Raw genomic sequence first — 13,562 nt, 5'->3', positions numbered from 1 at the left:
CTTAAAGTGGAAATTGAGGTTGAGTGTTTTCTGTGTCTGCTCTTAAAAAAAAATATGTAAATATGGATCTTCAAAGCCTAGTCTTAGAAACTCTAAAGAGTTAAGAGTCTAAAGAGGCCTCTGCCACCTACTGTGCAGGAGATAAGAGATGCACAAGGGGTCAATTCTGTGATTGTCCAGCAAGAATCAAGCTTACCCTGAACAAGATTGGTACACATGTCAAGACGGCAAAGGGGAAGACACTACACTCCAAAAAAATGCTGCTTATCTAAGATTTGCTCAAGACCACATAGATAAGCCAGAAATCCATAAGATGTTCTGTGAGCAGATTAATCCAAACTGGAACTTTTTGGTTAAAATAAGAAACTCCTCCCAATTGTTGGGGTGGAGAATCATGGTTTGAGGCTGCTTGACATTATTGACTTTTTGATTGGCCAAGTCAAAGTCCAGACCCTAACCAATCAAAATGCTGTGGAAGGACCAACAAGGGCAATTCATACAAGGAAACTCACAAACTAAGTTGGAGCACTTTGAGGAATGGGCTGTAATTCATCTCACCTGTTCTGCACAATTGGTCACTAGTTATTGGAAACGCTTGGTTAAAGCTGCTGCTTTCTGAGGGGGGTCACCCCAGTTATTTAAAGCAAAGGTTTGCTTACATATTCTGACATTGATGTTTGGTAACATTGCTCAGTAAATAATGTAAACCCTAGAATGTTTTTTATGTGCCAATTGTTTGTGTTCTCTCTATCTAATTTTAGGAGGAAGATCGGATAAAATTTCATGTAACATTTAATGCAGAAAAACAGAACATTTTAAAGGCTTTACACCTTTTCAAGTGGCACTGTAAATGGTAGAGCACGCATCACACTGATTATCTTAACACCAAGGGGAAACTGGACCCTGCTAAATTATGCCTTTATTATAAAAAAAGAAACTTTATAATTATCATTGTTTTGCCCTTTTATTGCTTTTCAATGAAATTATAGTCAAATGAATTTACAAAAATAAACTTTGTCAAACTGAAAACAAATTTCTACAAGATACTGAAACTTATCTAAAAATACATGATGTAAGGGTTTGCATTAGGGTGGCACACTATCGTTTCAGCATCGCAATGAGTGTGCAATAGTCACATTGCAGGAAGTGCAATGTCATTTACTTCAAATTAAATCACATTTCATGCTTTTCTTTTTTAAAGCTCTGACTAGTGCAGAACCTGGCCGACAGCTGTTGTATGCGGAGTCCCTCCCATCTGAAGCTTTTAACTCCTTCAGAGTAGTCATAGGTGTCTTTGTGGCTTCCTTCATTAGTCTCCTTCTTGCACGGTCACTCAGTTGGTGAGGACAGCCTGGATAATTATTTTTTTCTTTTTACATCCATCACCTGACTCTTAAGCAATGTCCTGAAATGTGACTTTGTAGAAATCTGCTGTTTCTTTGTCAAAAAAAGACCACTTATATCTATTTCACTTAAATCGATTCCATTTGTAAAGGCAATAAAGCAGAAAACATCCACAGTGGTGGAAACCTCTAAAAGGCACTGTATCATGTGCCTGATGTTATTTAACTACAGCGGCATTATGTGTGCTTTGGTTTTAGTCACAAGATTCAGCAGCTTTGTAGTGAGGCCTTCTCTCAGATTATTTGAAAAGCTAGAGTTAAAATGCTGGGGAAATATAGCAGTGTACTTCCATACTGCATACTGAATAGTAACAAAGTACGCAACACACAACCCACACACAATCTTATACTTGTTGCTGTTTTTGGGGGGTGAAGAGAGAAGTTCATATCAGCCCAACCTGCATAATAGAGAATAAATACGTTCTGCTCAGCACTACTCATAATTCCTTGCATAGTTATTTAGTCTGTAGTTGTGAAAAGATTCCAGTTATGTTACAAATGATTTGCCTCGCATATTAAGACGTTGACAGGTTTTGCACTTTTATTTGCAAATTATATACCACGTATGGGCAGACTTTGAAATCGAAGCTTACAATTTCAAGCAAAGCTAAGTTAAGGCCTTCCTGTAACTTAATTTTTAATATCCAACAAAACATACCCATCACTCCATTCCACAGTCATATTGCTTTTATTTTCTATATCCTATATCTGTTTATCCATGTAAATGTTGTTTTTGCAAGTTTGTTTTTGCTGCTGTTGGTATTCATACCCTGTGAATAGTTGCAGGACATGCACACACAGTTGTTACACTAATTCATTATTTGAACATCAGTGTTCAGATTGCACAGAAACAGGCAAGAAGGCATCACTGTACCTGTTGACCAGCTCGATACAGTTGGGTTTTGGGGTGATAAAAACAAGTAGTCACGGGACTTTCTTTTTCGGACTCGCATTGACTTCCTGCAGAAAGGCCATGTTTCCTATTCCTATACGCAATCATAAATGACCAACGGTGTTGGAACCACGCAGCATATTTGTATTGATTCTGAGAACCTTCAGATATTTGGCTAGGCTGCTGTTGGTTTCCTTCTTCTTACACGTACATAAAGGCTAGCACCATACATATCATCTCAACTTCCTTTCTGTGTTTGCAGAAGATCCTATTTATACATAGAATTGAAACCACCTTTTTTGTGGTTTCCACTGTTGGGAATTCACAAACCTGGTTGGAGGGTGTGTAGGTTTGGGCTTACAATTTTAACAGCCTGAAAAAAATCTTGATTTGCAATTTAATAATAACAGATTAATCAGTACTATAAACAAAAATAACCAATAACTTTTTGCCTCACTGCTGGTACAAGTAGTGACGCACAGACATTTGTAGCTTGTATTCCAACAGAACACTAACTCAGCCAACGCTACTGTAAAATGTCAAATGATCCGCTTGTGGGAAGCAGAGTAAACGCTTAACAGCACCAACCAGATACTCCCTATACTGAGTCGACTGGGTGTGTATCAGAACACAGCCATTCACAGCACAAAAGGCTGTACATTTGTGTGTGTGTATGTATATGTATGAGGGCAGATTGGGGCATGGTATTTGGAAATGATCCGTTAATGGACAGTTTGCAAGGCAGTTGTGCTTAATGCTCTGCTTGGATTAAGACTATACATCAGTTTGATGAATCAGATGTGGGAGAAGTTTGTACACGTCTGCACATTACATTTGCACGTTTTTGTGTAGCTTTGCAGAGTAGGGGCCAACAGAACTTCTCAGACAGGCTGCCATTAACATGGGATATACTCTGTGCGTACTAAGCACTTCCATTGACTGCTACTTTACTGGTCAAGGTTACAACTGTTTATGAACACTGGCATTGTGGTGTGTCAGAGCTTATGTGGAAGTGTGGGGACATATTTACAAATGTGCTGCAGACACGACAGCATCCCAATCAAGGACACATTTCACACATGCTTATTTATGACAGTTTGCTTACATTTAACCCACTGTTATCAAATATTGCCCAAGCTTTTAAATAAAAACAAACAGTTTCTCTGTGGTTCCTTACACTGGTGGTTGGCACTACTAATCCTTAGTACAAGGTTCAAGTCCTTGCAGTGTACTACCAAAGACTTCTGTTTGTCTAGAATCTAAATATAAACATTGTACACAGATACAGCCTAGTTTGATTGGCCCTGGTGCTGTGTCGTGGTTTTCAGCCAATTATTCCACAAGAGCTTATGTACCAACACTCCGAAATGGTATAGATTTTGTAACAAATTACCAAATGAGACCAATTTCAATTTTTTTATGATTTATTTTATGTTTTTAAATCCCCAAAAGAAAACACAGGACTCAATGTGTCCATTTACTACAAAACATATAAAAGAAATTACCAGAAGTTTTGAGAGCTGTCAGGGTGCATGAAAAATGGGATACATTAGGTAAGAAGAAATTGTCGCCTGTTAAGCAAGCAGTTACATGTTGTCCTCATCAGAGTCATCCTCCTCCTCCAGTGAATCCTGTAAGGACGAAAACAGTGTATGAGCCAAAACTCTTAAGACATAGAAGGCTGAGAACTTATTAATAAAGGACTTACTTTAGCATATTTCTCAGCCTCTTCTTTGATATCCTTAGGGACCAGCTCATGTCTTCCTTTTGTAACTGGAAAAAAGGATACAGACGGTAATGCATTTTAATCAAATGTCCGTGTGTCTCGTTAATTCTTTTGTTTATTTAACGAAGATAGAGTTGTTGTTTTTTTTTACTTTCTCCAACCCAGCTGAGCTCCAACTCGAAGGCTTTGTCTTTCACCTCATCATGTACAATGTAGATTCTATAAAGAAGGAAAAGAACATTTCTGGTGACTTAACTTTGAGCCATTACTCCAGGCACATCTCACAATGACAACAATTCCAAATCCTCTGCAAAAGCCAATACAAGCAGTCACAGATTCACACACACAGAGCCTACAATAGGACTAGGGAAATCTGCACATCAGCACAGGATTTTAAAGGTAGGCTAGTGGAGGTGTGCAACTCTCTTCTGCTGCATACAGATACATATGGAATTTCTAATAGTTGTGGCATTTTATGTAAATAGTAACTGTAAATGTGCTCTACAAGTGAGTCAAAGTTCCATAAAATAAATCCACATTTTTCATCACCACTTCAAATCATAGTATACTTTATCTATGGCAACATACAGTGCCCTCCATAATTATTGGCACCCCTGGTTAAGATGTGTTCTTTAGCTTCTAATAAATTGAGTTTTTTTCTAAATAATATAGGACCAAGATGGAAAAAAGAGAGTAAAATCCAACCTTTAAATCAAGTGAATTTTAAGGGGAAAAAATAATTATTCTTCATAAAATCACCTGTTCCACAATTATTGGCACCCCTAACATTTCTTAGGAAATAAATGTAAGTAAAGTATTTCTGTCAATTCTACAGTAGTTTACAAAGTTGATCAGAATATGTAGGAACATTTAATTAGTAATTCACAACTTCCTGTTTCCCTGGGGTCCATATCTACTGTCAGAGGAATTAAGAAGTTTAAAACAACTGGAACAGTGGTAAACAAGCCTGGACGAGGACGCAAAATTATTTTGCCATCACGCACTGTGAGGAGGATGATAAGAAAAATAAAAAGGTCTCCAAAGCTCAGTTACAGAATTGCAACAAATGGTAGCTTCTTGGGGTCACAAAGTCTCCTAAACAACCATCAGGCGCTATCTGCATGCCAACAAGCTGTTTGGGAGGCATGCACGGAAAAAACCTTTTCTCACTCACAATCATAAACGCAAACGTTTGGAGTTTGCTAAGCAGTACTGGAACTTCCACTGGGACTGTGTGCTTTGGTCAGATGAAACTAAGATAGAGGTTTTTGGCAACAAATGCTCTAAGTGGGTCTGGTGTAACACAAGAGCTGAGCATGCAGAAAACCATCTTATGCCCACTGTGAAATATGGGGGAGGATCAGTGATGCTGTGGACCTGTTTCTCTTCCAAAGGCCCTGGGAACCTTGTTAGGGTGCATGGCATCATGAATGCTATGAAATACCAGGACATTTTAAAACAAAATCTGGTGGCTTCTGCCCAAAAGCTGAAGATGGGTCGTCACTGGGTCTTTCAGCAAGATAATGACCCAAAACATATGGCCAAATCTACACAGAAATGGTTCACCACACACAGAATCAAGCTCCTCCCATGGCCATCTCAGTCCCCAGACCTCAACCCCATTGAAAACCTGTGGGGTGAGCTGAAGAGGAGAGTGCAGAGGAGAGGACCCAGGTCGCTGGATGATTTAGAAAGATTGTGCAAAGAGGAATGGTCAAAGATCCCTCTATTTGTATTCTCCCATCTTGTGAAACATTATAAGAGAAGATTAGGTGCTGTTTTGTTGGCAAAAGGGGGTTGTACAAAGTATTAACATCAGGGGTGCCAATAATTGTGGCACACATGATTTGATGTTAAACAATTATTTCTTAATGTGGGATTTTTTTCCTACTGAATAAATTCACTTGAGTTAAAGGTTGGATTTTACTCTTTTTTCCATCGTGGTCCTATATTATTTAGAAAAAAACTCAATTTATTAGAAGCTAAAGAACACATCTTAACCAGGGGTGCCAATAATTATGGAGGGCACTGTAGCTTTTTATAATGTCCAGATGTTACTCTCTACACGCTAACATTTGATGCAACTCCAGTCCATAAAGAGTTTAAGCATAGACCCATGACGTTTGTCCTCTATGACACTAATTACAGTTTAACTGCCACAGTGTGTGTAGTAGCAATACGAAAGGTAGTCTTAACTGTTGCACTTACATTTTTGCAACCTCCTTCACCAACTCTCTGCAGGTCATTTCTTTCATCTGTTGAAATAAGGTGGCTGTTAATAATGAAAAGGAGGTTGATCAGGTTCTCTTAAATAAGAAAAACAGTAACCACTCTACTGTGGTTCTGGTTCATGTGATTTTCTGGAGGACCAAAGTTTAGGCACAATTACTTTACTGTCTTTAAAATGGACCTTTAACACCATGGTAGATTTTACACAATGACCTTAATTAATACCATACATTAATACATACAAAGGCTAGTTTGTATCAGCGAAGCACGCTGCACAGATAAAAAAGAACATCTGAACTTTGTGTGACCCTGCAGTCTGCAGCAGCGTGCCGTTTACCTGCCTGATCCGCGAGGAATCTGGTGACAAGTTTTGTAGAGCAGAGCGTTTATGTTCACAGCTTAAAGAAACTAGCACTTATTGCGCCTCATTCTGCAGGAGATGAAATCCGGCAGGTTTAATTCTTCCCACTAAATCTGTGTAAACTAGGGCTGGGCCATATGGTAAAAATATCACGATATTTAAAGACATTTTCAGGACACATGATATTAACTGTGATATACATGATCGAAGACAAAAAGCATCAGTAACCAAAGATTCTTAAAAACTATTCAGTGAATAGGATTAATGACCATTTTTACAAAAATGTTTCTCTATGCTGTCATTTATAATTCTAATAATAATTCTATAATTATAAATCAGAATCGGCCAGTCATATGTTAATCAGAAATCGGGCAAGAAAATTGCAATTTGTGCATCTCTAGTTGTAACGGTAGAGAAAAGTCATGGCTCAGTTCTCACTGTTTGCTACAAGTTTGGTTAAACAGGGGAAAAAACATTTCCCAATTGTACAATTCTGACTTACATTTCATTTCTTTGGAATGGACATGCTTGTTCCACCATGGTTTCATTAAAAAATATTTTCAATAATTTCACTTGCAAACAGTGCGTGATTAATAAAGAAAGATAACGAAATGTATATGAGCCATTCTCTCTGCAAGATGAAAAGAGAGAGAGAGAGAGAGGAGGAGGACAGCAGCAAAACTACCATTATTGTAGAGAATGCTCATGTAAGAACTACAATTCCAGCCTTACCTGCCAAATCAAACTTTACTTGCTAAAATTTGCAGCTTAAGATTTAAGTAGAACTTGTGAAATGTGTTTTTGTATTACATCAATCAATTTTTTTCCACATCTTTGTACCATTACACCCAAACATCTAGGAGCCCAACACACTCTCTGGGCCAGAAACAAACAAAATATTAAAAGGAAAAGAATGTAACAATTTGGCAGAAGAAAGGAAAAAAAATCTTACCTGAAGTTTCTCAATTTCTGTTTTTGCAGCCTGTTTGGCTTTTCCAATGGCACAGCCCCAGTAACCCTAAAAATGTCACAAAAACAAAATGTACCTGACAATCACACTGAACGGAAACACAAAAAACCTGAAAAGCATTGGCAGACATGTCAATAAGCAACTGAATCTCCTTTTCTTACATATGAAATTCCTGAGGGATCAACCATGTAGAGCTGAGGACCATCATCTTCATCATGGGATCCAAGAATGAAACTAGGGATAGAAAAATCATTATTACTAAAGAACTTGGTAAAGTGTAAGATATATCAAAACTGAAAAAGCAGTAAATGAATAAAACACACCTGCATCCAAAAGGCCGTACAGCACTGTATAACGTGTAGGCATGAACGTACATAGCAACTCTGTCTGCCAGATGCTATTGAGAAAATGAAAGAAAATTCATCAAGAAATCCCCAAAGAATTAGGAGGGCTGAGATGATGTGAACAGAAACAAACAAACTAACATCATTTGAGGCAGGTGATGTAAAACACCACCACAGAAGAAAAGACCAAAAACCAAGGAGGAAAAAAAAAAAAAAAAAAAAAAAAAAAAAGGTGGTCTTGAAATTGTAGCAATTTTAAAATGACAGAATGCTTAGTCAATTCTGCAGACGACTACATTTTAATTATATAAACGCCATAGAACAGGATGCAGGAATTTATTCGAAAATAACCAGCAGCCTCTGAGGGTTAGCTTCCCACACAGGGATTAAGCCTTGTCCTGGACTATCCATTCAGAACAATCTGTAGGACTAGGTTTATTTCCTGTCCTGTTCACACCTTGCATAAGGACATGTTTCATGCTCAAATTGTGTCTGAACCTTGAACCTTCTTCTGGTGTTTAGTTTCTTGCTCCTGTTTAAACAAGTCTGACCAATAAGAAAGATTCGCAAAAGGCATGTTGGGACACATTTTTGATGCACATGGATTTTTCCCATGTAATAAAAAAATGTAAAAAAAAAAGGGGGGGGGGCACTCCAACTGTTGTTAACCGAATCATACACACAACTAACTACAGGTTAGTTATGCAACAGGTTTCTAACAGTGTATAAAACATTGTCAGACACAGGAAGAAGGCATTCAATCATGTGTATTAGCGCATGATTATCCTCCCATCTGCTAGTCTTGCAGTCCAACTCTTGCCCGAGACTTCATGTGCATGTTTGATGCCGTACTCGTGCATGCTTCACTGCTGGACTACTTAACAAACAGGTAAAACAGCACAGGTTGCAGCTACTGAACCCACATATACTTTTATTTCTAATGCATAGTAACACTACAGTATACTGTCTCCTTTATATATAAATGACACATTAGCAGACAGGCTGCCCAGTGTTTGACCCCATTGGAATTTGGTCACATTTCAAACACTGAACTACATCTAAATCAATAACCTTTTAACGCATAAAGGGATTCTGATTGTACAATCTGATCAAATGTCTATGTATTCATTAAGACAAGATATTCAACACTGAATCCCAAATCCCCCAAAAATAATGCAATAGCTGAATATACCCCTCTTAGCAGCAATAACTGCAACTAAGCGCTTTCAGTAGTTGTTAGTGTCCCAGAGCACTGGAACTTGGCCTACTCCTCCTTGCAAAAAAAAAAAAAAACTCTGCAGAACTTTGAATATGAATTATGCATTTTAATCCAGCTACAACATTTCAGTAGGGTTTATGTAGAGACTTTTTTTGTAGAGAATTTTAAATTATTGAATTTTTTATTTTTTTTTTAATGTTTACATTTCTTTCTTTTTTTTTTTTTTTTTTTATACCTATTTACCTACTTGCTTGTATGCTTTGGGTCATGGTCCGATTCTGTGACTTAACTGCACTTTAGCTCACAGACAGATAACCTGACATTCTCTAATGTTTTCTAGTTCTCTAATTGGTAGCAAGGCATCAAAAGGTCCTGATGCAGCAAACCATCCCTAAACCATCAGACTACCACCAACCAAAGCTGACTTGCAGTTCTCACTTTAAAAAAAGCAAAAATCAGTTTGACAAATACAACGGGCCTCTGTTCTTAGGTTCAGTCACTCCCTGGATGATTTGTATCTTGAAGAGTATGTAAGCTCATATTTCACATGAACACATTTGGGTCATACAAGACATTGATCCAAAGAACACAAGCAAGTCTACTTCACAAAAAAAAAAAAAAAAAAAAAAAAAGTAAAGTTTTGGAATGGCCTAATCGCAACCTAAACCCTCCTGAAACGTTGTGGCAGGAATTAAAACATGCAGTAGACAAAGTAGACAATTTCCCTGAGCTGAAGGAAAAATGGGCCAAAATTCCTCTACGGTGTTGTGAGACACTAATTTACAAGTACAGAACACATTTGATTTCTGGTTATTGCTGCCAAAGGCGGGTGTAACAGGTTATTGAAAAATAGGTGGTGTTTGTCTTTGTTACCTTAGGGTCCCATTTATGCATAATTAGGTTTTAGTTTTAGATGTAATGTTATTTAGTGATTCAGACAGATAGCAGACACTTTTCCACAGCACTGTATATGTAAATAAACAAGAACTTCAGATTATCTACACCAATGATTCTGTTGCTGCATATATGTTCTATGCTCACTCCACCTCTCTGAAGGAGCGCAACACTAATCAGCACTGATCAGATTCATTTCTGCTTATTTAACTGTATGCTTATGCATAAAACCCATTCCTTCTACTCTTGTGCCAAACATGGTCTCTGATCACCTCCAAACATGGTCTGACCACATGATTACAACAGATCAGATTATGGTCAGACCATGAAAAACATGAAATAAAAGGCCCTTTAAATGAGATACGGTGTAAATACTTATCTGATCATCTTTTGCAGTATTATAGTTAATTAATTAATAAATACCTTCAGAGGTATATCATGGCCATAGTTGGAACGGAAGTTGGAAGCCTCTTCCCTCGCCACCTCAGAGAGAGATCTGGCATCTGCAAGAAGCCCAGCCACAGCCTGAAGGACAGAGAAAGACACTAATTTCTTAACACTCATATTAAAAAAAGAAACTACACTACTGAAGCATTGAAATGCAAAGACCTTCCCACCATCCTCTTCTGAGTAATGTATCACACCATGCGAAAAGCTGCAATTCCTCTGCTTTCTGTCTGAGTGACACTTCATATCCACCTACTACGAATAACCCTGCTCTTGGAAAAATATTTGAAAGAAAATAAAAGAAAATCACATACCATTCCGACATGTCGATCAATATTGAAGATGCGCTTGTTGGAGCCTTCCTCATACAGTTTCGACAGGACCAACTTCTCTACTCCAAACACTACTCCATCTTTGCAGCGGATTCCAATTGCTGTGCTGCATAAATACACAAACAAGCATCACCAGATTTTAGATTTAGGAAGAAGTGCCTTGAATATACATATATACATATTTTTCAACAACAGAAGTCATCACAAAGCACCTTTACAGAGATCCCTCGCCAAGCCCTTAGCGAGTAAGCCAATGGCAAATAACAGCACAAGCTTGAAATACGGATATATTTAACAGATACGCAGTAATGAAAAACAAATAAAGAAACAGGAGCGAGCCTACACTATACACAGGTACTTAAACTGAACTACATTTGAAGAGCTCAGTGTGATTAGTTGTGGTAGTAGTGATGGTTTTAACCAGAGTCAGAGAGATGCAGGGATCAGTCTTATCAGAGGGATGAATGGAGCATGCTGGTGGGCTTCTCTTGCTTGGCCAGTCTGTGGTCAACTGTGACACTTACCTGCTGTTTTCTACTGCTTTCATCGCATATTCAACTTGAAATACCCTGCCATCAGGTGAAAAGGTGGAGGCAGACAAATCATACTGTAATGGGATTAAAAAAAAGAGAGAAATGCATTGTGTTTATTGCTGCTTTAAAAACAGGCCTCACAGACGACTACGTTACTGTTCATTTACATTCATATCTATGTATCAGAATGCATTTTATTATTGGTACACAACTATTACAGTGTTAGCTATAATTAAATACTTGTTTAATGCACAGTTAAACCTTAAACGGCCTTTAAAAAGATTACTTTCACTTTTGTTAGCTACTCAGCTAACTTCAAGTGTCTTGTCATTGGAGCTAAGTGCAGCAGCGTTAGCTGATCATTCATTGTTAGCGAGCAGTGACTCAGCAGAGACATGAACGAAATTATAAATGCAGAGCTTATCTGCTACAACACGAATAACAAAATAATCACAAATGTATTACTTATGAAATCTGACTCGGCTCCCCGAAGACATTATAAACTCTTGAGCTTAGCAGGCTGGGAACTTACAAGTAGCTCCCTTGTCATGCTATGCGACAGTGTGATAGCGAGAGAGCTACAAGAAGGACTTGCCCAAACATAATTCAACGTGTTTAAGTTTGAGCTACATCCAATAACGAGTCAATATAAACACAAGCACTTCAGCTTAATGAACTCACCCCGGTCCCGATGGAGCTCATTTTGTTTAACCGGTAAGAAAGAATAAATGGTGAAGCAGGTCCGCTAGCTCACTACAGCATTGGCTAACGTTAGCGGCAACTCTGCATCCCGGTCACAGCGCACCAAGGAGCTTACTGATTGGACACAGCGTTGTCCAATCACGGTGCGATACACTTGTTGTTGTTGTACTGTGAAGCAGCTTTAGTGAGAAGCGGAAGTGTCAAAGTATAAGTCTGTGCTAACAAACTAAAAGCCCGTTGAGTTTGTCTGAGAGTGATGTGATTTGTGAGTCGTTTCATAAAATAAAATAAAATAAAATAAAATAAAATAAAATAAAATAAAATAAAATAAAATAAAATAAAATAAAATAAAATAAAATAAAATAAAATAAAATAAAATAAAATAAAATAGACCCTATATGTGCACATATAGGTTTTTGTTAAAAGTGTAAGGATGAACACAAATGCAAAATACACACAACCCTATCAGTGTTCTTGTATTTTCCATTTTATATTTATTGTTTAATATTGTAAAATCTATCCATATCTCACAATGGTATTGCATAAAGGACATATTAATAATGTCACCTACATACCTAACAAAACACTGTGCTCACAGAGGCAACCAGAAAAAAAACTTCTTAACTCTTAGTGGAAATTAGTGTTAAACGTTTTTAGTCCAAATCATTTTTTAGCATTTGTATTGGTTCATTCACCAGAAACTTTTGGATAGTATATAAAACAACAATTTCAAATTATGTCATAAAGTGAAAAATTTGAAGAATGGAGATGCAAGGTTTTTTGTGACAGCAATTATAAGCTCATTCCTGTCACTTCAAACCCTTTTTTAATTATTAAGTTAATTGCTATTTTTTAGTTAAGATACTACGTCATTGCTTTGAAATGCCATCATTAAAATACTAAGTCAGTATTTTGAGATGTCATCTCATTATTTTGGGATGCTATCTCCTTATTTAAGATATTACGTCACTATTTTAAAATACTAAGGCATTGACTTTACAAGATATTTTATTATTTTAAAATACTAAGGCATTACTGTGAGAGGGTAAGTCATTACTTTAGCATACTAAGACATTATTCTCAGATATTATTTAAAGACACTAAGTAATCATCTTGTGAAGCTATCATTATTTTGAAACTGTCATTATTTTCATTTTCTCTTCTAGTCATGATATAGTGATCATTTTAAGAAATATCTTAAAATAATGAGATAGCAATTCACTTAATAATTTGATTTTTAAAGATTTAATCTTCCATACATTGTCCCCCAATAAAACGGATATCTAGATTACTAACCTTCGATTCTGTGTAGGTAGCATTTTCTACGTTTCAGACACAACCAGTGTTGTTCTTGCGAGATGTTCAGCCACTCAATTATGTTACAGTAGTGGCAGTTTGAAAAAAAAGCAGTGGCTTCTTGTCATGTGATTCAGAGAAAGCCAGTCTGTAATAATAGAGGCAGTCCCAGCCACTGGCCAGGAATTGGTTATGGCTAAATTGGGAAGTAAAA

At 37.2% G+C, this 13,562-nt stretch overlaps 1 protein-coding gene across 1 annotated transcript; it reads right to left on the bottom strand.

The window, feature by feature from the left end:
- Positions 1 to 3,701: 3,701 nt before the first annotated feature.
- psma3 (proteasome 20S subunit alpha 3) lies at positions 3,702 to 12,154 on the bottom strand. The gene is made up of 11 exons (XM_072690376.1): positions 12,032 to 12,154; positions 11,342 to 11,424; positions 10,800 to 10,923; positions 10,462 to 10,563; positions 7,905 to 7,978; positions 7,743 to 7,815; positions 7,564 to 7,629; positions 6,230 to 6,276; positions 4,173 to 4,240; positions 4,004 to 4,068; positions 3,702 to 3,926 (listed from the first exon to the last, which is right to left on the bottom strand). The coding sequence occupies exons 1-11, from the start codon at positions 12,050 to 12,052 to the stop codon at positions 3,882 to 3,884; spliced, it is 768 nt and encodes a 255-aa protein (XP_072546477.1). The 5' UTR covers positions 12,053 to 12,154; the 3' UTR covers positions 3,702 to 3,881.
- Positions 12,155 to 13,562: the final 1,408 nt, after the last annotated feature.

The sequence above is a fragment of the Salminus brasiliensis genome, chromosome 10 (genome assembly GCF_030463535.1).
Source record: "Salminus brasiliensis chromosome 10, fSalBra1.hap2, whole genome shotgun sequence".
Taxonomy (NCBI): domain Eukaryota; kingdom Metazoa; phylum Chordata; class Actinopteri; order Characiformes; family Bryconidae; genus Salminus; species Salminus brasiliensis.
This window is presented reverse-complemented; position numbering and strand designations above follow the sequence as displayed.

What these genes read in the sequence shown, in the direction of transcription:
- psma3 (XM_072690376.1), bottom strand. Translation starts at nt 12,052, where the DNA reads ATGAGCTCCATCGGGACCGGG. An exon ending in ATCCCTCAGGAATTTCATAT is followed by an intron (nt 7,630 to 7,742) that starts GTAAGAAAAGGA and finishes TGACATTTTTAG; the next exon opens with GGTTACTGGGGCTGTGCCAT. An exon ending in CAGAAATTGAGAAACTTCAG is followed by an intron (nt 6,277 to 7,563) that starts GTAAGATTTTTT and finishes TTATTTCAACAG; the next exon opens with ATGAAAGAAATGACCTGCAG.